Source organism: Dendropsophus ebraccatus, chromosome 3 (genome assembly GCF_027789765.1).
Source record: "Dendropsophus ebraccatus isolate aDenEbr1 chromosome 3, aDenEbr1.pat, whole genome shotgun sequence".
Lineage (NCBI taxonomy): Eukaryota > Metazoa > Chordata > Amphibia > Anura > Hylidae > Dendropsophus > Dendropsophus ebraccatus.
The window spans coordinates 189,591,403-189,616,436 of NC_091456.1; the positions used below are offsets into that span (position 1 = coordinate 189,591,403).

At 45.6% G+C, this 25,034-nt stretch overlaps 2 protein-coding genes across 2 annotated transcripts in view; both read left to right on the forward strand.

The window, feature by feature from the left end:
• Window positions 1–25,034, forward strand: part of LOC138786612 (uncharacterized) — a 324,608-nt gene that overhangs the window by 60,873 nt on the left and 238,701 nt on the right. The window lies entirely within an intron of this gene.
• LOC138787590 (zinc finger protein 208-like) overlaps window positions 14,565–25,034 on the forward strand; it is a gene marked incomplete at its 5' end in the record, with an annotated part of 68,589 nt that continues 58,119 nt past the window's right edge. The window contains one exon of the mRNA XM_069964936.1: window positions 14,565–16,167. Coding sequence (XP_069821037.1) covers window positions 14,565–16,167 — 1,603 coding nt within the window. The remainder of the gene's footprint in view (window positions 16,168–25,034) is intronic.

Consider the following 25,034-nt stretch of genomic DNA (forward strand, 5'->3'; position numbering starts at 1 on the left):
GACCCCCCCTGCCGCACCACCCGGGCGCGGATGTCAGCGGCGGGGCGGCGGAGGGGGTAAAAAAAATTAAATAAATAAAAGAAATGTGTCCTGCGGGTGCCGCCCCCCGCAGGGCGCCGCCCTAGGCACCGGACCACGGGTGCCTAGTGGCAAATACGGCCCTGGACATGGGTGGGCCCGCACCCAAATTCAGAAGGAATGAACATCATCCAGCCCGTACTGCAGTGACTTGATGATCTTCAGTAACACCAGCCGCTCTGTGATCCAGCTGGGTCACAGAACGGCCGGTGTTATACATAGTGTGCACATGGCCTAAGGCACAGAGACAGGGGGAATGATGGTAACTGGTCACACTGCTGGTACCTACTATGCAGTACATACACTGCCGGCATATATGTTTATGTGTCATACAGTGACTGCTGGTATATTTTTATGTGTGTGGTATATTTATAGCTAATATATACCTATATGTGTGGTTAATTGCTGCTAGTATATATATATATATATGTATGTGTGCAGTTGATTACTAATTATTGGGGAGGGGGCGCCATTTTAATTTTCGCCTCAGGCAGCAGAAAGGCTAGAATCGGCCCTGGGGACATCTATATTATTCACACAGACCAGAGCAGGGAGTTACCATAGCAACACCAGCTGCCTCCTTAGTGTACTACACTAGCTAGGAGAAAGGCCCAGAAAGAGGGCGGAGCTATTCTACTGAGCTCCCCTTAAGAGGTAGTTGTGACAGGAATTCCCAAGTTATGTGAGTTTTACACAGAAAGATTATCTGCCAAAGATTTGAAACCAAAACCAGGAACAGACTATAAACAGAGAACAGGTCATAAAGTAAAAGCTGAGATTTCTCCTCTTTTCAAATCCATTCCTGGCTTTGGCTTCAAATATTTGGCAGATAATCTGTCAAATAATCTTTCTGTGTAAAAGGCCCCTAAATTGAGTGCAGCTGTGGTAGGAGAAACATCCTCTGAGGGGCTACAGGCTGTGAGGAGATTCAATGGAGTCAGCACCACAACTAATGGAGATAGTGCGACATCTGGGAGTTGTTGGGCCAAGCAGCTTATTTTATTGATGAACCCAAAGAGCGAGCCTGATACACTGAGGGACAACTCCTCCACATACCCTTATATATCCTGGGAACCGAAACGTTGTGGCTGACGGCCCAGCCCAGATACCCTTAAAGGGGTATTCCCCCCAATTTTTTTTTTTTTGCATTAATACATTGCTCTCCCATAATTTTCCATCTTTCCAATATGAATGTATTATGGATTCTGCACAGTTTTGCTGTTATCTAGTTGTATTCACCCCCACCAAATGCATTGAATCATCAAATCTCAGTCCAACCCGTCTCCACTCCCTGCTCCTGGCCCCCACCCTCCGAGATGGCACCAGGTGTCCTCCATCTTTTCAATGGTCTGGCTTCTCCCTGCCCATTGAAGTGAGGGAGGACACTGACAGCTGCTGCTGATCAGTGTCTCCCGACTCCCTCCCCCCCCCCCCGGTCACCTGTGGGCCCCCCCCCCCCCCTGCAGCTTAATCACCAGCTCACCAGCAGCAGCGGCGGCACCCCCCCCACTCAACAGCGGCGGCGGCGACTCCCCCCTAACCCCCTCCCCCCCCCGGACTCGGCAACGGGGACAGCACGACCCCTTTTGCAACAGCGGCCGACATCCCTATCACTCACCGACACACCCGCCCCCCCAACTCACCAGCGGCGCTGCCCCCCTGGACAGCAGTGGCAGCACCACAAACCCGGCCGCAGCTCACCAGCAGTTTTCTGGCCGGCGTCGTGTTGGATATAGTTTGGCTTTTTAAAAAACTTGTAACTATGGAACGGAAGCAGCTAGAAAGACGGGAGACGGCTCAAAATACTCAGGGGGACTTGGTAAGTAATGGTGCGTTTACACAGGCAGATTTATCTGACAGATTTTGGAAGCCAAACCCTGGAATAGATTTGAAAAGAGGAGAAATCTCAGTCTTTCCTATATGACCTGATCCCTGTTTATGGTCTGTTCCTGGTTTTGGCTTCAAAAATCTGTCAGATAAATCTGTCTGTGTAAACGCACCATTAGACTGGCTAGGTTTGGGAGCATTTTATTTTTTTAGCTCTTGGGGGGAATATCCAATTCACGAAGGGCGACTCCACATATACCACCATACCTCCAGATTAACAGCAGTGACCCATCTCTGGCAGTCGGCCATACTGAGAGATATTATGCATTAAGAAACTGTTCACGTTATATACTTCCTATACGAGTAACAGTCTCTGCTATACCTCACTGCCCAGACTCCCTGTTGTCTGATTTTCTCTGCACCTCATCACCATCAAGGGCTTCTCCATTATCACCTCAGGCAGCAGTAATAGAGAAGCCCCAGGGGGAACTACAAGTACCATCATCACCAATCACCTGGGTTCGGTCCCCTCTATAACCTCTGTGGCCGTATTTACCTAAGGAGGCGGGAGAGAGTTATTACCACTCGGCCTGTGACAGGATAGATCTTCATTTATTCATCATAACCTCCATCCTCCCTGATATCCTCTCACTACAAACTGCTACATATATATACAGCTCAGCTACATGTACATTACACACATACAGCTCAGCTACATGTACATTACACACATACAGCTCAGCTACATGTACATTACACATATACAACTCAGCTACATGTACATTACACATATACAGCTCAGCTACATGTACATTACACATATACAGCTCAGCTACATGTACACTGCACACATACAGCTCAGCTACATGTACATTACACACATACAGCTCAGCTACATGTACATTACACATATACAGCTCAGCTACATGTACATTATACACATACAGCTCAGCTACATGTACATTACACACATATACAGCTCAGCTACATGTACATTACACATATATACAGCTCAGCTACATGTACATTACACATATACAGCTCAGCTACATGTACATTACACACATATACAGCTCAGCTACATGTACATTACACATATACAGCTCAGCTACATGTACATTACACACACATACAGCTCAGCTACATGTACATTACACACACATACAGCTCAGCTACATGTACATTACACATATACAGCTCAGCTACATGTACATTACACACATACAGCTCAGCTACATGTACATTATATATATATACAGCTCAGCTACATGTACATTACACACATACAGCTCAGCTACATGTACATTACACACATACAGCTCAGCTACATGTACATTACACACATACAGCTCAGCTACATGTACATTACACACATACAGCTCAGCTACATGTACATTACACACACATAGAGCTCAGCTACATGTACATTACACACATACAGCTCAGCTACATGTACATTACACACATACAGCTCAGCTACATGTACATTACACATATACAGCTCAGCTACATGTACATTACACACATATACAGCTCAGCTACATGTACATTACACACATACAGCTCAGCTACATGTACATTACACACATATACAGCTCAGCTACATGTACATTACACATATATACAGCTCAGCTACATGTACATTACACATATATACAGCTCAGCTACATGTACATTACACATATACAGCTCAGCTACATGTACATCAGAGCACAGCAAAGTGCTGTATACATTAAGCAGCAGCCCCTGATCATGTGACTTCTCCTCCATGTGACTGATCACATGACTGTGACGTCATGGCAGGTCCTGGAAGCACAGGGTAGATGCTTTTTCCAAGTCAACCTATGTACCGTTGATGACGTCACGCTCATGTAACTTGTGTGGGAGGAGCTTATGTTTTCCCGGCCTTTCCTAGCAGTAGTGAGGAAGCAGGCGGTCGGGGTCAGTCAGGACTGTGTAGCTGCAGGGTCTGTCTGTGTCCCGGGCTTTCTGTGAGGTAGAAGATGGCAGTAATGGCCGTGTGAGGAGTTTCTGGACATTATAATTGGTAAGCTGCTCTCTGGGGGAGCTTTGCGGGGTCAGGGGTCTGTAGTAATGTGCTATGCGATCATCTGCAGGGGCTAAATCCAAGTGATTAAAGTGTCACTGTCGTGAATTTTTTTTTTGCAGAAATCAATAGTCCAGGCGATTTTAAGAAACTTTGTAATTGGGTTTATTATCCGAAAAATGCATTTTTATCATGAAAAATCAGTTTGAAGCTCTCCCCCCTGTCTTCATTGTTCTCCTATGGAGAGAGCTAAAGAAAAGACCAAAACAGGACAACAAAGAGTTAATCTACAAACACCTCACCCGTTATCTCTTCTGACCATCACCACTGTCCTGTCTGAGCTCGGATTACAGCTGTCACCCAGCTCCGTGCCTGTAATCCTCTGTTATCTGCTTTCTGCTGCCGGCTAACTCCCTCCTCCCCCCTCCCCTCTCCCTAGAACAGACAGGGGACGTCTCCTGCAACAAGTCACAATTTTCAGATTTTTCAGAGTGGATGAAAAAGAGGAAGGAGGGGGGGACCTGGGAAAAGGCTTTTTACATGCAGATAATGGCAGATTTGGCTAATAAACCCAATTACAAAGTTTCTTAAAATCGCCTGGACTATTGATTTCTGCAAAAAAAAAAAATACGACAGTGACTCTTTAAAGGGGTATTCTCCCCCAAAATATTTTTTTATTATTACATTGCCCACCCGTAGCTTTACATCTTTCCAATATGAATTTATTATGGATTCTGCACAGTTTTGCTGTTATCTAGGTACATTCACCCCCACCGAACGCAGAGAAATATCAGCTCTCAGTCCAACCCCACACGCTCTGCTTCTGGCCCCCGCCCTCTGTGTCGGGATCACGTGTCCTCAGTCTAGTGTGCTCTGCTGCTGCTGCTGTCTCCTGGGATCTGCCCACTGGCTGTCAGACAGGTAGGAGATTTACAGTGTTCAGGGGAGAGGGGGCATCCAGCTGTGCTAAGGGGGAGGGGGGCAGTATGGAGGGATCACATTGGATAATCCCTTTAAGCGCTCCCAGAGTTACAGTTAATTTTTTCTCTGACATCACAGGAGCTCAAACATCTTACACATTCATAACTTGTCTCTTCCTATCGCTGTGCCGGGATTGTTGTACTTTTTCTTCCCATTCTTTATTATCCATTGTATCCTCTACTTTCTATTCATCTCTCCAGGATCCTCTGCTGATATCTTCTATATAAGAGACCGACCCATCAACCATGGAGAGAGACAGAGACAAGATGGCCGAGAGGATAATAACCCTCACCCTACACATACTCTTCCTGCTTACTGGGGAGGTGAGGGATTCTGGGAGTGATGTCATCATGACATCATTCTTATCTATGGAATAACAGATGGATAGGATTGGAGAGGTGAGGGATTCTGGCAGTGATGTCATCATGACATCATTCTTATCTATGGAATAACAGATGGATAGGTCTGAGGAGGTGAGGGATTCTGGGAGTGATGTCATCATGACATCATTCTTATCTATGGAATAACAGATGGATAGGACTGGAGAGGTGAGGGATTCTGGAAATGGATGGAGTGATAGTAATGGGTCTCTCCATATACAGGATTACACAGTAGTGAAGAAGTCCTCTAGTGGGCGCTGTGGGGCCCCTGGGTGTGAAGGATGGGGAAGAACCCTGAGCCCAATCCCGGGGCCCCTGATACATGAGGAAATGGAGGAAGAGAAGATCCTAGAAGTCACCAACAAGATGGTGGAGCTGCTGAGTGGAGAGGTGAGACTGGGAATGCTGGGACATTATACAGTAACACCACTGGAGGGGTGGGGGGGATGACTGTGTGATCATTGTGTGTGTCAGGTTCCTATAAGGTGTCAGGACATAGCGGTCTATTTCTCCATGGAGGAGTGGGAGTATGTAGAAGGACACAAGGATCAGTACAAGGATGTGATGCTGGAGGATCAGCAGCCCCTCCCATCAGCAGGTAATAGACAGGACTATATACACACCTCCTCTCTGTATCATCTGGATGGAAAGAATGAATTCAGTCTCTGTATGTGTTCCCTACAGTCAGATCCAGTAAGAGAACAGCACCAGAGAGATGTCCCCGTCCTCTTCTCCCACAGGATCAGGATCAGGTAGATGCAGATGTTCCCTATGATCTGTACATCCCACCTGACTTCTCCTACTGTCTGATGACTTTTACAATATTTCTCTCACATCTTATGAATCAGGGGGAAGATGGGAACAATATTAATGCTCCATACATAATAGTAATAAAAGAAGAAGAAGAGACAGATGTGGGCAGTGATGAGCAGTATAAGGAGGACATCACTACAGGTAACCGCCCAGGTGAGTAGTGACCACTTGGCTGTAACTATTCTGTGTGGAATATTATAAGCTCTGTGTCCTGTCAGTTTTCCAGCTATACAATCATTCAGTCTAAATTCTAATATAATATAGATGAGGATGTGACATGGCTGCAGGTAATAACACAATGTTTGATAAATCTCCCCAAACATGGTGTAAAGTGAAACTGGCTCAGTTCCTCCTAGCAACCAATCAGATTCCACTTTTCATTCCTCACAGACTCTGGAAAATGAAAGGTGGAATCTGATTGGTTGCTAGGGGCAACTTAGCCAATTTCACTTTACACCATGTTTGATAAATCTCCCCTGATGTGTGTATAATATATGGAATACAGTCATATAATATGTGTGCGCAGTGCCTTCCTGTAGCTGGGTTGTGCTTCACTATCCGGAAAAAGTACCGCACTGTAGTCTGATTAGTTAAAGTATCAGCATCATCAAATCACTGTCTGTGCTCCTTCAGCGCTGCCGCTATACGGACTACTCAGTGTAGTGACCTTTAGAGCGAGTCTGTCTTTCCTGCGCTCTTCCTTGACACCGCTCTCTCCGGACCTTAGAATGAGACGTGCGGGTGGAGAAAAAGTTGGTTCCATGCGTCTCAAATGGGGGGGGGGGGGGGGAATAACTGAGTTAAGGATTGAAGAGGTTACGTTTAGAGATGAGCGAACCGGGTTCGGGTTCGAGTCCATCCGAACCCAAACTTTCGGCATTGATCGGGTTCGGATGGACTTGAGCATGCCCAAGGTTCGCTCATCTCTAGTTACGTTTCATCTCCGTGAACGCTGTGGAGAAGTCGTAAAATCTGAGTATTTTGTAGCCTCTTGCTGTGTTGGACCTCTTCTGCCTGTAGGATTGGAGGTTGCGGTCTTTGGCAAAGTAAAAGAGCTTGGCTCTAGTGGCCAGAGGCGCTCGTTCTCCCTCGGGGCTGATCCTCCAAGCCAATGTGCTCTTTCAATAAGAGGAGGAAGATGGGTTTTGTGCTTAATCCCTTCAGGACTGGACTGAATTTGGCCTTCAGGACCAGAGCCCATTTTTTTTTTAAATCCAACCTGTCTCACTTTGTCTCACTGTCTTTCTTTCTTTCTGATTCTGAAATTGTTTTTTTGTGACATATTGTACTTTAGGTTAGTGGTAAATTTAGGCCGATATGCAAAAAATTTTTTGTGAATTAAAAAAATTACAGCAATGATAGCATTTTTCTTATTTAAAATTTTCTGCATGGGAGCATGGCTTGCCAATGGAGGAGTGAGGAAGCGACGCGGCTCCGCTTTGAACCTCACCCTATTGCCCTAAAACAGCTGAACCACTTGCCTTTTTTCCTCTCATGAACCGGTCAAGGAAGAGAAGAGACTCTGCGGCACGCTCCGAGACCCAGGCTCGATTCACCGTTTTTTTCGGCAGCCAGACCAGCCGCAAACCTCCAGCTCCAAGATGGCCACGGCCACGTGCGCCTCTGTGTCGGCCCGGTCACAGGACTCAGGCGCTGCTTCCCCGACACCGTCGGGCCGCTCCAGAGGCACAGACATTGATGAATCGGAGGACGAGAGGGATCTCAAAGCATAAATTAAAGCCCTACCCACCAAAGAGGACTTTGAAAGGTGCGTCACGAGATTGGAGACGAGCTACAAGAAGGAGAAAGACGCCATTAGGGGCGAAATACAGCATCTAGGCCACTGGGTGCTTGACCTAAACAGACAACAAGAGGCCATCCATGATCGGTTGGACTCTCATACGTCCATCTTGCAAGATCATTCGGCTAAGATTCAAGATCTTCTTACCATGCAGGAGGACATTGAAAACCGCCATAAGCACAATAATGTCTGCCTGCGTGGCATACCGGAGTCCGTACAGCCACAGGACTTAAAGGAGGCGGCTCAACGGCTGTTTGCTACTCTCTTGGGCCCTGATCACACCATGCCTGTTGAGATGGACCGTATACAGCGCTCTCTGGGCGCGAAGCTGCCCGAAAATGCTCCGCCATGAGATGTGATATGTCGGTTTCATTTTTACAATGAAAAAGATAAAATCATGCTTGCAGCCAGGGGGAAAGGCCCTCTCAACCTAGATGGCGCGCCTGTTACTTTACTACCTGACCTAGCACGCCACACCCTGCAGCTGCGCAGAGCACTTAAGCCACTTCTAGAGGCCCTGAAAGAAAGAGAGATCCCGTACAGATGGGGATTCCCCTTTCAACTGATTGTTTGCCAAGGTGGCAAGCCCGTGATCTTCAGACATCTTGGTGACCTGCCTAACTTCCTAGGAGCCCTTGGCTTGCCGATGATTTCTCTGCCTGATTGGCCGCCGGTGCTGTACCCTGCTGATCCCCCGCGCAGAGAAGGATGGCAAGAAGTCCCTTGCAAGAATAGATCCTCCGGATCTGCCTCTGCATCGTCTAGAAGCCCTAAGCCTTGACTCATCTACATTGAGAGTCCAGTGTGACTGTTTGAAACTTCGATGGAGTCTCTCCTAGTTCGGGGTGATCCCCGCCGTAAATGTGGTTCACCACTACTCTTGGTTCCCTTTTTTCTTCCCTTTCTCCTTTTGCTGTGTCATTTATACCTCTGGTTCAGCTCACCATATTGTTCAGTTTATATGTGATATCTGTATTGGTTCATGTACCTGTTTTCTGTGTCATTGGGGCATGGGGTGGGGGGAGGGGTGGTAGTTGGGTGTTTGAGTGGGTCCTTCTGTTTTTTGTTGGCTCTCTTTTCCCCCAGCAGGCTGACTACAAATATAACATAATTTTGATACTTTTTCAGCTTTTGTGACCATACACTTGCTTAGAAATGCAGACTGCTCTCTTGGCAGTGTTGTTTATCCGGTTTGTTGTTTTTGCTTTCTCTCAATCTCTTATTCCTCTCTCCTCTTCTTCTTCTCCCTGCTCTTTCCTTCCCTTCTTTTCCTCCCCCCTTTTTTTCCTTCTCCGTTTAGGTTTTGACCACTTATGGATACCTTAGCTGTATGTTCCTTTAATGTTAAGGGTCTGAATGTGCCCTAAAAACTGAGTCAAATTCTCTCCTATCTCCAGAAGCATAAGGTTTCTATTGCCTTATTCCAAGAAATGCACTCTCAAACTTCAGCCTGCCCTAAATTATCTACCAAAGCATATCCAACCTGGTACCATTCTACAAATGATGAGGCCAAATCTAGAGTGGTTTCTATTGCCTTTCACAGGTCCTTCCAAACTGACATATCTACCTTTTTCTTCAGTTCTCCTACGCCTCCCAGTTATTCACGATTGCCTCTGTTTATTTTCCTAATCAGGGACAAGTCGCGTTTGGATTGGACCTCCTTGGCAGTCTAGATGACTTGGCCGGGTCCTCTAAGATCATTATGGGTGGTGACTTTAACTGGGTGTGGGACCCTGCTCTCGATTCCTCTAGTGGTAAGTCCTCCCTTTCTTTTGCAAAGCTCCGTAGACTAAGGAAAGAACTTCATTCCTGACACTTGATTGATGCCTGGCGTGTTTTGCACCAATTTTTCTCCGCCCCCCCCATGCCTCATATTCCCGACTAGACATGATTTTTATCAGCCACCCGCTCTTATCTCATGCTCCTAAGACATCCATCGACACTATAGTCTGGTCTGACAACGCTCCCGTCCATCTGAGCTTGGAGTTCAGTTGCAATCCTGGCCGCCCTTTTTCGTGGAGGCTTAATGATCACTTGCTCAAGGACGTGCTGTGTCAAACTGAGGTCCATCGTGTCATCACTGACTTTCTTGAAACGCATAGATCCGATCCTACGGCTGCCTCACTCAAGTGGGAGGCCTTGAAATGCACGGTTCGTGGCATTTTTATGTCACATGGGGCGAGACTGAAGAAAGAAAACTCCCTCTAACTAAAAAAGTTGTGTGGGGATTTGGCTAACGCTGAGACCCAAAACAAACATGCTTTTTCAGCTGAACTCCAGTCCCAGATTTCGACCATGCACCAACAGATACTTTTTGTCCAACATTGACAGTATCTGTGTATGCGTGAGAAAGTTCACCGTGGCTATTATAAGCATGCAGACAAGAGTGGCTCCTGGTTGGCCAGATACCTGCACTCTAAGAAATCCTTCACGTACGTGCTCTCCTTGAACTCTGCGTCTAAAGGCAAACTTCATACCACTTCCTAAATTCTAGAGGAATTCCGCTCCTATAATGAATCCCTCTATCACCTAAAATCTAAATTCTCCGACCTTCCCCCATCCCTTTTTCATGACAAAATTCTAACATACTTGCGGGAGCACAAGCTCCCTACCATTCTGGAGGAAAGGTGGGCGGCACTGGAGGAGCCTATGACCTGAGAGGAGCTGAGTACGGTAATCAAGGGTCTTAAAAATGGCAAGAGCACAGGTCCTGACGGATTTACTGCGCGTTTTTATAAGACGTTTGGTGGAATCCCCACAACACCCCTTTTGGAGTCTTTTAACTGGATTGTCCAAGGCTCTTGTTTTCCGCCTCAAGCCCTGACTGCTCACATTTCGGTTATCCCAAAACCGTGAAAAGACAAAGAGGCATGTACTAATTACCGTCCTATTTCCTTAATTAACATTGACATTAAAATGTATTCTAAAATTCTCGCTATGCGGCTGGGTCCCTTGCTTCCCTCCCTGGTGCATTTTGACCAAGTTGGTTTTGTGCCCAGGAGGGAGGCCAAGGACAACACCCTCATTAAGTTCTCTCTAATGGCTGCCGCTAAGCAGACTAGGACCCCCACCTGTCTGTTATCCATTGACGCCGAAAGGCATTTGACAGGATAGGTTGGTATTTTATGAAGCTGGCATTGGAGGAGATGGGTATGGGCCCCAACATGCTTCTCTCCCTTTATAGGGGAGCTTCAGCTCAGGTCCGTGTGAATGGGACCCTGTCTTCTCCCTTTGCAATATGTAACGGGACAAGACAGGGTTGCCCTCTATCGCCCCTACTTTATGTCCTGGTGATGGAGCATCTGGCGGTGGCCCTGAAACTGAACCCTTCCATCCGGGGCCTCACTTTTGGTGGCCTCACCTCTAAATTCTCCCTATACGCGGATGATCTGCTATTGTATATAACCTCTCCCCGTACGTCCCTTCCTGTGATTCTAGCGGAATTCGAGGCCTTTGGCTCTCTTAGCAATTATAAAGTCAACACACATAAATCTGAGCTCTTAAATATCACTTTACCCTCAGAAGAATTCCAATGGATAGCTAGCCAATTCCCATTCAAAATTCAGTCGGCCCAGTTGCGGTACTTGGGGATAAATATTAGCAGGGATCTGAATGACTTGTTTGGAGTTAATTTCCCGGCACTTATACGCTCCATTGACAGGGACCTACAGTCTTGGACCAATCTCACGTTATCGTGGTTTGGCAAGATGGCAGCCTTGAAAATGGACATCCTGCCCAAAGTCCTCTACTTAATGCAGACCCTTCGATGTCCCATCCCAGTTTCTTTCTTGGCCAAATTCAGAACCTTGATCACACGATTTATGTGGCATCCCGGGGGCCCACGCATACGCTATAACGTCTTAATTAGATCCAGGGAATGCGGTGGAGTTGGTCTTCCCAATTTTAAGCTCTACTATCAAGCAGCCATTTGCACTCGTGTCCTGGACCTTTGTCACCACACCACCTCCAAGAGGTGGGTAGCATTTGAGTCTGCTCTCTCCCAAGCCCACCCCTCCGCTTTACCTTGGATCCCTCCATCAGATTGCCCCCAGCCCCAACCATCCCTTTTGTAACGGGAGTGCTTTTGCCCGCCTGGGATGGATTTTTCTCAAAGATGGACCTCTCCTCTAGGCCGGGCCCTCTTACTCCTTTATTTAGTAACCCCCCAGTTCCCCATAGCCTCGGATTCTCACGCCATTTGGGCATCCCTTTGCAGGACAGACCCCGCTTACACCAGGTGCTTTCGGGCACATAAGTGCGCTCACTCCCGTTAGATCCCCGACCTCCTCCGGGTGCGTGGCTTCTCCGGGGTCATTTAGTTCACTTTGTCAACTCGCTTATGTACACAATCATCCCCCCTACCCATACAGTTTCCTTAGTCTACGGTGCGCTCAGGGGTCATGTGGAGGAAACGGACGCTAAACCCAGTTTTATCAAGCATTGGGAGCAGAATCTCAACAGAACTTTTTTGGAAGAGGAGCTCTCTATTTTTTTTGCTCACCAATAAAGCATCCCTATCTGGTAAGATACAAGAGAGAAATGATAAGATCCTGAGTAGGTGGTACAGATGTCCGGATAGGATCCATTCTTTGTTCCCCTCTGCTCCCTCCACATGCTGGAGTTGTGGTGCAGCTACTGGTTCATATCTTCATCCTTGGTGGGATTGCCCCATCATTGCTCACTTCTGGACATCTGTCTTCCGATTATACAATGTTAGCTCCTCCTCCGCTGAGATAGCGCTCCTTTCCTTATTTCCGGGGCCTTCGCACCTCTCCAATAAGGGTCTTCTCCGGCACTTTTTGGGGGCTGCCCGGGCGGTTATACCACGCTTATGGAAACAAACCAGACCACCCACTAAACTAGAGTTTGTGGAAACTCTGAATAGGGTTAGGAGGATGGAGGAGATGGTGGCTGACGATACAAACAGGATTTATTCAAACGCACATGGTTGATCTGGGACATGTTTAGGGACACGAATGCCTTCCAGGCATGGCTCAGTTGATAAGCCTAGGAGCCCCCTAATTTAGATTCGCAGAGGTATCCCTGACGTGGTCACTCATTGCAATCCGGTCCTTCTCCTCCCTCCCTGTCCTCCCCTTGCCTCCCCTCCCCCTCCTTTCCTCCTCCCTTTCCCTCTTTCTCTCTTTTCTGTCCCTAAGTTCTTCTATAATTATCTATCTCTAAAACTGATGCCAGTTGACACTGATGTGTTTTTGAATGTTCTGGTTATTATGCAAAACAATTGTGGTGACAAGGGATTCGCCTGCCCGCCTTAACCATTTATATGGACTGTTTTTTTTTTTTTTTCTTTTTGGTCATCCACCGGACCCCCTTTGTCTGATAGACTGGACTTTTGGGTCATTCTTTCAATATACAGTAGCTCTTTTGACCGTGGAAGTGGCAAGTACAGGCCCGAACTTTCTACCATGTTCCTTGTTACCTATTCAATGTACTTCTATATTCTTCTTATGTACTGTCATATGTCTGGTTTCAAAATAAAAAAAGATTTAACCATAAAATTGTCTGCATGCTCGATGGTCGCTCAACTCTATCTCGTGTTGGAATTTTTTCTGTCTTTTTGAGAACTAGTGAGAGTAGGATGGTCGGGGATCCGTCACTGATAATGTAGTGATGAGGAGGGGGTCTTTGCCTCCATAGTAGTAGCTGAAGTCTCATGTAAGAGTTAGGGTCCTATTACACGGAGCGATTTTTAACCACTAATGATAAACGAGCGCAAACGAGATTGTTTATCGTTAACCTGAAATCGTTTACCATATTACACAGAACGATAATTGTTAGTTACAATCGTTACTACAATCATTATTGCGCTCCTTACTGTGATCGTTTATTCCTTGTGATCCCAGCAAAACAATGAACAATGTGCAATTACACTGAACGATTAGTGACCAAATGCGGAACTGGAGCGAACAAATGTGGAATTACAGCGAACGATTAACGATAATTTTAGGTTCAGATCTAAATCAACGACATACGAACGATTTTTTGATTGTTGCCTGCAATTACTCAACGATTATTATTTTAAATTCGAACAACAGGACCCTTATATAGCAACAAGGTATCTGACAGGAGTACTTAAAGTGTCGCTGTCGTGAATTCAAGGAAGTCTGCAATTTACATTCATTTATTTTTTCATGGAAAATACATCTCTTCCTGTGTTTAGATTCTTGCTTTATATCAGGTATACTGTTTTGATTTTGAAAGTTATAACAACAGGGACACTTTAAGGCTGTGATCACAGGGAGTTTAATATAGGAGGGACCGGGACTCCAGAGCGTGTAGGGTAGTCCTATAGACCTGTGTTGGTAGCTGTAATACGGTAAAATTGCTATAGGATATATATGCCGTCTACAGTTTTATGAGTTTTTATATGGGTTAGTCATAGCACAGTAATCAACGCTGTTATTTTAATCCTGATTTTCCATTATTTTTACTGTAAAAGATTTCATCTACCCGGCTTCTAGATTCTTCTCCCTGACACTTCCTGTGGATGGGAACAGATCTGATCATTCTTATTATGTTACATAAAAAAGATTAACTTTCCATGTCTGCAATATGTTTAAGCTTCTATTACTGGGAAATAAGAGAAATGGTGTTTTTTTTCTCCTTTGCAGATGATTCTACCAGGAGCTCAGGGGGACATCAGATCTCCTCAGAGGATCATATCACACAAGATACATATGAGGAGCCGTCCACTATCCCAGATCCACCCTCAGCCCCTCACAGCAAAGATCTCTCATCTTGTCCTGTTATACAAGTCCCATCTTCTGATCTATCACAGCAAGCTGACATTTACAGAGAAGACAATGAACATCAAAGAGAAAAGACAGGAAAGCCTCAGTTTTCATATTTACAACGTGGAAAAACATATCTTACAGAGGCGGAGAAGGCATTTTCATGTTCAGAATGTGGGAAATGTGTTACTCAAAAATCAGATCTTGTGAAGCATCAGAGAACTCACACAGGGGAGAAGCCATTTTCTTGCTCGGAATGTGGGAAATGTTTTACTCAGAAATCAGATCTTGTGAGGCATCAGAGAACTCACACAGGGGAGAAGCCATTTTCATGTTCGGCATGTGGGAGGGGTTTTACTCAAAAATCAAGTCTTCTTTACCATACATACATTCACACAGAGGAAAAGCCATTTTCATGTTCAGACTGTGAAAAATGTTTTACACGGGAATCAGCTCTTGTTCACCATCAGAAAACTCACACAGGGGAGAAGCAATTTTCATGTTCGGAATATGGGAAACGTTTTATTCAGATCTCCTCAGAGGATCATATCACACAAGATACATATGAGGAGCTGTCCACTATCCCAGATACACCCTCAGCCCCTCACAGCAAAGATCTGTCATCTCATCCTGTTATACAAGTCCCATCTTCTGCTTCATCACAGCAAGCTGACATTTACAGAGAAGACGATGAACATCAAAGAGAAAATACAGGAAAGCCTCAGTTTTCATGTTCAGAATGTGAAAAATGTTTTACCCATAAAAAATATCTTAAGAGACATGAGATAATTCACACAGGAGAGAAGCCATTTTCATGTTCACAATGTGAGAAATGTTTTAATAATAAATCAAACCTTTTTAAACATCAAAGAACTCACACAGGGAAGAAGCCATTTCCATGTTCAGAATGTAGGAAATGTTTCATTCAGAAATCAGATCTTGTTAACCATCAAAGAATTCACACAGGAGAGAAGCCATTTTCATGCTCTGAATGTGGGAAATGTTTTTCTCAAAAATCAGGTCTTCTTTTCCATAAAAACATTCACACAGGGGAGAAGCCATATTCATGTTCAGATTGTGGTAAATGTTTTAGCCTAAAATGCTTTCTTGTTGTACATCAAAGAACTCACACAGGGGAGAAACCATTTGTGTGCCAAAAATGTGGAAGATGTTTTTCTTGGAAATCAGCTTTTGATAGACATCAAAGATCTCACGAAAGTGAGAAGCCATTTTCATGTTCAGAATGTGGGAAATGTTTTACTCAGAAATCACATCTTGTTAACCATCAGAGAACTCACACAGGGGAGAAGCCATTTTCTTGCTCGGAATGTGGGAAATGTTTTACTCAGAAATCAGATCTTGTGAGGCATCAGAGAACTCACACAGGGGAGAAGCCATTTTCATGTTCGGAATGTGGGAGGTGTTTTACTCAGAAATCCAGTCTTGTTAAACATCAAAGAACTCACACAGGGGAGCAGCCATTTTCTTGTTCACAATGAGGTTATGGAATAAAAACGAATTTTAAAAAATTATTTAACGCCTGGTCTATTCTCGCCTAACCTGCTACATCTCTGACAACTCTCTCCTTGACCCCCTTCAGTCCAGTTTCCGTCCTCTCCATTCTACAGAAACCTCCTCTACTAAAGTCTCTATCTCCTCTCAGCCAAATCTAAAGGTGACCATTCTGGATCTATCTGCAGCGTGTGACACTGTAGACCCCCAGCTCCTTTTCTCCACGCTCCGCTCTATCCGTCTCAAGGACTCTGCTCTTTGTTGATTTTTCCTCCTCTCTCTCTGAGCGCTCCTTTAGCGTATCATTTTCTGGCTCCACCTCAACCTTTCTCCCCATTACAGTTGGGTTCGCTCAGGGATCAGTCCTGGGTCCTCTCCTTTTCTCACTTTACCCATCGGACAAATCATCAGCAAGTTTGGTTTTCAGTACCATCTCTATGCCGATGATACCCAGCTGTATACCTCCTCCCGTGATATCACCCAGCTGTATACCTCCTCCCGTGATATCACCCAGCTATATACCTGCTTCCGTGATATCTCCTCCGCTCTTCTACAGAACACCAGTAACTGTCTGTCTGGCGTCTCTAACTTAATGTCCTCTCTATTCCTAAAACTCAACCTTGCTAAGACTGAGCTGCTTCTATTCCCTCCCTCTGCTAACCGCCCCCCACCTGATATCTCCATCTCTGTCTGTGGTGCGACATAACCCCTAGACAACAAGCCCGCTTCCTTGGGGTTATGTTTGATTCAGATGTCCTTCACTCCTCATATTAAAGCTTTCACGTTCCTGTAATCTGCATCTAAAAAACATATCTAAAATCTGTTTCTTTTCTTACTGTTGAATCTGCTAAAACTTATTGTCGCTCTGATTCATTCCTGTCTTGACTACTGCAATTCCCTACTAACCGGCCTTCCTTCCCCTCTCCAGTCCATTCTCAATGCAGCAGCCAGGCTCATCTCCCTGTGCCAGCCGCTATACCGATGCCTCCCCCCTGTGCCAGTCACTATACAGATGCCTCCCCCCTGTGCCAGTCACTATACAGATGCCTCCCCGCTGTGCCAGTCATTACATTGGCTCCCTATTAAACACAGGATTCAATATAAACTTCTCCTGCTCACCCATAAAGCTCTCCACAGGGCTGCACCTCCCTCATCTCTATGTCTACCGTCCTACCTGTGCTTTGGGGCCCTATTCCACCGGACAATTATCGTTTGCATAATCATTAACGATCTCAAACGACCGCTATTGCGAAAGACCTGAAAACGTTCACTCATTTTCATGGAACGATAATTGTTACTTATAATCGTAATTGCGATCGTTTTTCTTCGCTATTACTTCGCTATTGCGTTCGTATCTATTGTGAACAACCGAACAATGTCTTATTCAATGCAAACGAGCAACGATAAAAATAGGTCCAGGTCTTATAAAGCGATCATCGATTTATCGTTCGGTCGTTAGTCATTAACTGCATTTTAACCGAACGATTATCGTTTAGATTCGAACGATTTAACGGTAATCTGAGCGATAATCGCTCGGTGGAATAGGGCCCTAACTCTCCTCTAATGACTTAAGACTAACATCCACCTTAATCTGCACCTCTCATTCCCGTCTCATAGACTTCACCCGAGCTGCACCAATTCTATGTAATCCATTACCCAAGACTGTCAGACTCACCTCCAATACCCAAAGCTTCAAACGTGCCCTCAAAACACACCTGTTCAAACAGGCTTACCAGGTTCCCTAAATTGACCCCCTCCCCCCAATACATACGCCAGGCATTCAAGCACTTAGACCTGTAGCAGGCAGGCATTGGTTGGTGACTGGTTATCCCACCTTTACCTGCACTGTCTATTTATAAAGATGGCCAGACCATGCTAAACAGGAAGGACTTTGCCCCTCTTCCATTTTGTCTCGTACCCCCTCCTAATAGTCTGTAAGCTGATGCATGCGAGAAGGGCCCTCACTCCTCATGTATGGCTGATAATTATATGTAGATCTCTGTAATGTCTGATTTATGTCTATGTATGTACCCCCAGAATTGTAAAGTGCTGCGGAATCTGTTGGCGCTATATAAATAAAAATTTTCGTTATTATTATGAAAGAAAATCCGCATTTTATATCAAAATAGTTCTGTGTATAGTTTTAGTAACTGTACTCACTGCACTTACTGACAGCAGCTCCCTGTGTACCCCATAAAGCTATAATCAGGCTTTCCTCCTCCAGGCTGTGCCGTCCTGCTCTGTGGTGATTCTGTCCATAAGATGGCCGTGCCCATGCCCCTCCCCCAGTGTCCTCCACAGGTATACACAGGCTTTTACAACAGAGCAAGTTTGTCAGCTTACCCCCATAATGCTAGTCTCTCTTGCACCATCAGCGTCCCAGGAAGGAGCACGTGGAGAATACTCGGGCCGTATCCCAGCAAAGTAATATAGAAATGGATCCCACAGCTCAGATAAAATGTAGAAAATTTATTGAAACATAAATAAAAAATAAAGTGATAAAAATCGCACCAACGCGTTTCGGGTATAACCCTTAATCATGGCAAGTTACAAATGATAAAGTCAACATTTATATATGGTAATTGGCACTGAACAAAGAACATCCCACACAGTGGGAGGAGAGAAGCAATGTCAGGTGTTTTCATTACATCATTAAACAAAGAGACTCTGGGCTGAATTCACACACACTGGGTAATGAGAAACAGTAATGCTACGTTTACACGAAACTATTATCGGGCGAATTTTCGCGATAACGAATTCGAACGATAATCGTACGTGTAAACGCGGCGAACTTTCGAAAAATCGTTCATTTTGATCTTTTAACATGTTCATAAGTCGCTCGCCGATCGCAAAAAATTCGCAGAGCGTTCCGCGTAAACAGTCGTCGCGCGATAGTCCGGCCCCCCCGCTCATCCGCAGTCGGCTCGATCACCGCCACCCCCGCCGCTCCGATTGCCACCCCCACCCGCCGCCGCTCTGATCGCACTGATTGGCTGAAGAGATGAGCCGGGAATTTCAAACGGCTCCTCTTCAGCCAATCAGTGCTCCTTTTCAGCACTGATTGGCTGAAGGGGAGCCATTTGAAATTCCCGGCTCATCTCTTCGGCCAATCAATGGAAGGCAGCACTGATTGGCTGAAGGGGAGCCGTTTGAAATTCCTGGCTCCCCTCTTCAGCCAATCAATGCACGGCAGCACTGATTGGCTGAAGAGATGAGCCCCTTTAACCCCTGTGCCGCCGGCCACCCGCAGCCCCTTTTCCATTCCCCGTGGCCACCCGATCGCCCCCCCCCCAGCAGCCCCGGTCAACCGATCGCCCCTCAGCAGCCAGACCCCCCCCCACCCCTGCAGCCCCAGCTGTCCGATCATAGCCCCGACCCCGAGCATACATTACCTGCTCGGGCCGCGGCTGTGTGAAGCTCCCAGCTCCCCTAGCTCCTCTTCAGTCAATCAGTGCTGCTGTGCAGGGAAGCGAGGGGAGCCGGGAGCTTCACACAGCCGCGGCCCGAGCAGGTAATGTATGCTCGGGGACGGGGCTGCAATCGGATGGCCTGAGCTGCTGGGGGGGGGGGCAGTCGGGCTGCTGTGTGGATGATCAAGCGGCCGGGGCTGCTGGGGGGGGACGATCTGGCTGCTGGGGGGGGGGCGATCGGGTGGCCGGGGCTGCTCGGAGGGGGGCCGATCGGGCGGCCGCGGGGGATGTTAAAGGGGAGGCGGGGATTGGGCGGCTGCGGGGGATGTTAAAGGGGCTGCTGGTGGCCGGCGGCACGGGGGTTGGGGGCCGGGGGACCATTCAGCTTCACAGTACAAGATCCACAGCGGATTTCGCTGCAAACTTGCAGTGTAAAATCTGCTGTGACTCGGTACGTGTGAAGCTACCCTAAAGGGGTTATCCAGTGCTACAAAAACATGGTCACTTTCTTCCAGAGACAGCACCGCTCTTGTCTCCAGTTCAGGTGCGGTTTCCAATCAAGCTCCATTCACTACAATGGAACGGAGCAGCAAAACCCCGCCCAAGCTGGAGACAAGAGTGGGGCTGTCTCTGGAAGAAAGTGGCCATGTTTTTGTAGCGCTGGAGAACCCCTTTAAGCATTGGTTATGAAGGCATACTGAGAGATATTAAGCATAAAGAAACTGTTCACTTTACAGTGGTGCCTTGGTTTACGAGCATAATTCGTTCCGGGACCGTGCTTGTAATCCAAATCCACTCTTAAACCAAAGCAAGTTTTCCTATAAGAAATCATTGAAATGAAGACAATTGGTTCCACACCCCAAAGTATCACTGTGTACCAGTATAGTTTATCCCTTGATTATATGCACAGTACACACCAGCGGGATTGCAAGGGTTAAGTTGTTTAGGGTGTCATCAGGAAGCTGAAACTGGTCAGAGAATACAGGGCAGAGACAACTTTAAATACATTTCTCTGCCTGCACTGTAAGGATTTGTGACTCCACAAGTGCATCCAAATCCTTCAGAGGGGGCGCTGCAACATCATCCCCCCCAGCTCTTATACATAGTGGTGCAGCAGGGGTTAAGAAACTCATCAGCCCTGCTGCATTACAGCCCCCCCACCCCACCAAATCCTTCCTAGGGCTGCTGCAATAAAATGACAGACACACAGTCCAGGTCCATGTACCATTACAAGGGTGCTGCAGGGGTTAATAACCTGGCCGGGCTCTCTGCTTGCTGCTGTGCATACACTGGAGGATCACAGAGGAACAGGGCAGACCCAGCAGAGGAGGGACACATGGGGGGAGTCAGGTACCTGCACACAAGCCGCTGCCGGCCCTCCACACACCAGTACAAGCTGACAAGCTCCTGGGACACTGTAATGGCGGGAGTGCTGTGCAATGTGTATGTGAGAGGCAGGCAGCAGAACACACAGGATTAGGATGCAGGCACAGCGGGAGCTGCTCGTATTACGAAGCAATGCTCGTTAACCGAGTCACAATTTTTAAAAAGTCTGAGCTCGTCTTTCAAAACACTTGTAAACCAAGTTACTCGTAATCTGAGGTACCACTGTATATCCTTCTTATACAAGTAACAGTCACTGTTCTACCTCCCTGTTGTCTGATTTTCTCTGCACCTCATCACCATCAAGGGCTTCTCCATTATCACCTCAGGCAGCAGTAATAGAGAAGCCCCAGGGGGAACTACAAGTACCAGCATCACCACACACCTAGGTGCAGTCCCCTCTATAACCTCTGTGGCCGTATTTACCTCAGGAAGAGGGAGAGAGATATTACCACTCGGCCTGTGACAGGATAGATCTCCATTTATTCATCATAACCTCCATCCTCCTTGATATCCTCTCACTACAGACTGCTACACATATATATATATATATATATATATATATATATATATACAGTTCAGCTACATGTACATTACACACATACAGCTCAGCTACATGTACATTACACACATATACAGCTCAGCTACATGTACATTACACACATATACAGCTCAGCTACATGTACATTACACACATACATCTCAGCTACATGTACATTACACACATACATCTCAGCTACATGTACATTACACATATACAGCTCAGCTACATGTACATTACACACATACAGCTCAGCTACATGTACATTACACACATACAGCTCAGCTACATGTACATTACACACATACAGCTCAGCTACATGCACATTACACACATACAGCTCAGCTACATGCACATTACACACATACAGCTCAGCTACATGTACATTACACACATATACAGCCCAGCTACATGTACATTACACATATACAGCTCAGCTACATGTACATTACACACATACAGCTCAGCTACATGTACATTACACACATACAGCTCAGCTACATGTACATTACACACATACAGCTCAGCTACATGTACATTACACACATACAGCTCAGCTACATGTACATTACATATATACAGCTCAGCTACATGTACATTACACATACACAGCTCTGCTACATGTACATTACACACATATACAGCTCAGCTACATGTACATTACACATATACAGCTCAGCTACATGTACATTACACACAGGGCTCTGCTGCAGGCATATATAACACACACATACACAGCTCTGCTCCACACACATACAGCTCAGCTACATGTACATTACACACATACAGCTCAGCTACATGTACATTACACACATACAGCTCAGCTACATGTACATTACACACATACAGCTCAGCTACATGTACATTACACACATACAGCTCAGCTACATGTACATTACACACATATACAGCTCAGCTACATGTACATTACACACATACATCTCAGCTACATGTACATTACACACATACATCTCAGCTACATGTACATTACACATATACAGCTCAGCTACATGTACATTACACACATACAGCTCAGCTACATGTACATTACACACATACAGCTCAGCTACATGTACATTACACACATACAGCTCAGCTACATGCACATTACACACATACAGCTCAGCTACATGTACATTACACACATACAGCTCAGCTACATGTACATTACACACATATACAGCCCAGCTACATGTACATTACACATATACAGCTCAGCTACATGTACATTACACACATACAGCTCAGCTACATGTACATTACACACATACAGCTCAGCTACATGTACATTACACACATACAGCTCAGCTACATGTACATTACATATATACAGCTCAGCTACATGTACATTACACATACACAGCTCTGCTACATGTACATTACACACATATACAGCTCAGCTACATGTACATTACACATATACAGCTCAGCTACATGTACATTACACACAGGGCTCTGCTGCAGGCATATATAACACACACATACACAGCTCTGCTCCACACACATACAGCTCAGCTACATGTACATTACACATATACAGCTCAGCTACATGTACATTACACATATACAGCTCTGCTACATGTACATTACACACATATACCGCTCAGCTACATGTACATTACACACATATACAGCCCAGCTACATGTACATTACACATATACAGCTCAGCTACATGTACATTACACATATACAGCTCAGCTACATGTACATTACACACATACAGCTCAGCTACATGTACATTACACACATACAGCTCAGCTACATGTACATTACACACATACAGCTCAGCTACATGTACATTACACACATACAGCTCAGCTACATGTACATTACACACATACAGCTCAGCTACATGTACATTACACACATATACAGCTCAGCTACATGTACATTACACACATACATCTCAGCTACATGTACATTACACACATACATCTCAGCTACATGTACATTACACATATACAGCTCAGCTACATGTACATTACACACATACAGCTCAGCTACATGTACATTACACACATACAGCTCAGCTACATGTACATTACACACATACAGCTCAGCTACATGCACATTACACACATACAGCTCAGCTACATGTACATTACACACATACAGCTCAGCTACATGTACATTACACACATATACAGCCCAGCTACATGTACATTACACATATACAGCTCAGCTACATGTACATTACACACATACAGCTCAGCTACATGTACATTACACACATACAGCTCAGCTACATGTACATTACACACATAAAGCTCAGCTACATGTACATTACATATATACAGCTCAGCTACATGTACATTACACATACACAGCTCTGCTACATGTACATTACACACATATACAGCTCAGCTACATGTACATTACACATATACAGCTCAGCTACATGTACATTACACACAGGGCTCTGCTGCAGGCATATATAACACACACATACACAGCTCTGCTCCACACACATACAGCTCAGCTACATGTACATTACACATATACAGCTCAGCTACATGTACATTACACATATACAGCTCTGCTACATGTACATTACACACATATACCGCTCAGCTACATGTACATTACACACATATACAGCCCAGCTACATGTACATTACACATATACAGCTCAGCTACATGTACATTACACATATACAGCTCAGCTACATGTACATTACACACATACAGCTCAGCTACATGTACATTACACACATACAGCTCAGCTACATGTACATTACACACATACAGCTCAGCTACATGTACATTACACACATACAGCTCAGCTACATGTACATTACACACATATACAGCTCAGCTACATGTACATTACACACATACAGCTCAGCTACATGTACATTACACACATACAGCTCAGCTACATGTACATTACACACATATACAGCTCAGCTACATGTACATTACACACATACAGCTCAGCTACATGTACATTACACACATACAGCTCAGCTACATGTACATTACACATATACAGCTCAGCTACATGTACATTACACACATACAGCTCAACTACATGTACATTACACACAGGGCTCTGCTGCAGGCATATATAACACACACATACACAGCTCTGCTCCACACACATAACTTCAGCTCATCCAGCACAGCAGAGTCCTGCATACACTGAGCAGCAGCCCCTGATCATGTGACTCCTCCTCCATGTGACTGATCACATGACTGTGACATCATGGCAGGTCCTGGAAGTACACGGCTCCTGTACAGTTCTGGAGGGTAGAGCCTAGAATGTATCCTCTCCTTTGAGTTTCTCACTGTAGGGGATACATTCTAGCATCTTCAGTAGTGAAAATGCTAGAATGTATCCTCTCCTTTGAGTTTCTCACTGTAGAGGATACATTCTAGCATCTTCAGTAGTGAAAATGCTAGAATGTATCCTCTCCTTTGAGGCTCTCACTGTAGGGGATACATTCTAGCATCTTCAGTACTGAAATGGCTAGAATGTATCCTCTCCTCTGAGTGTATCCTCTCCTCT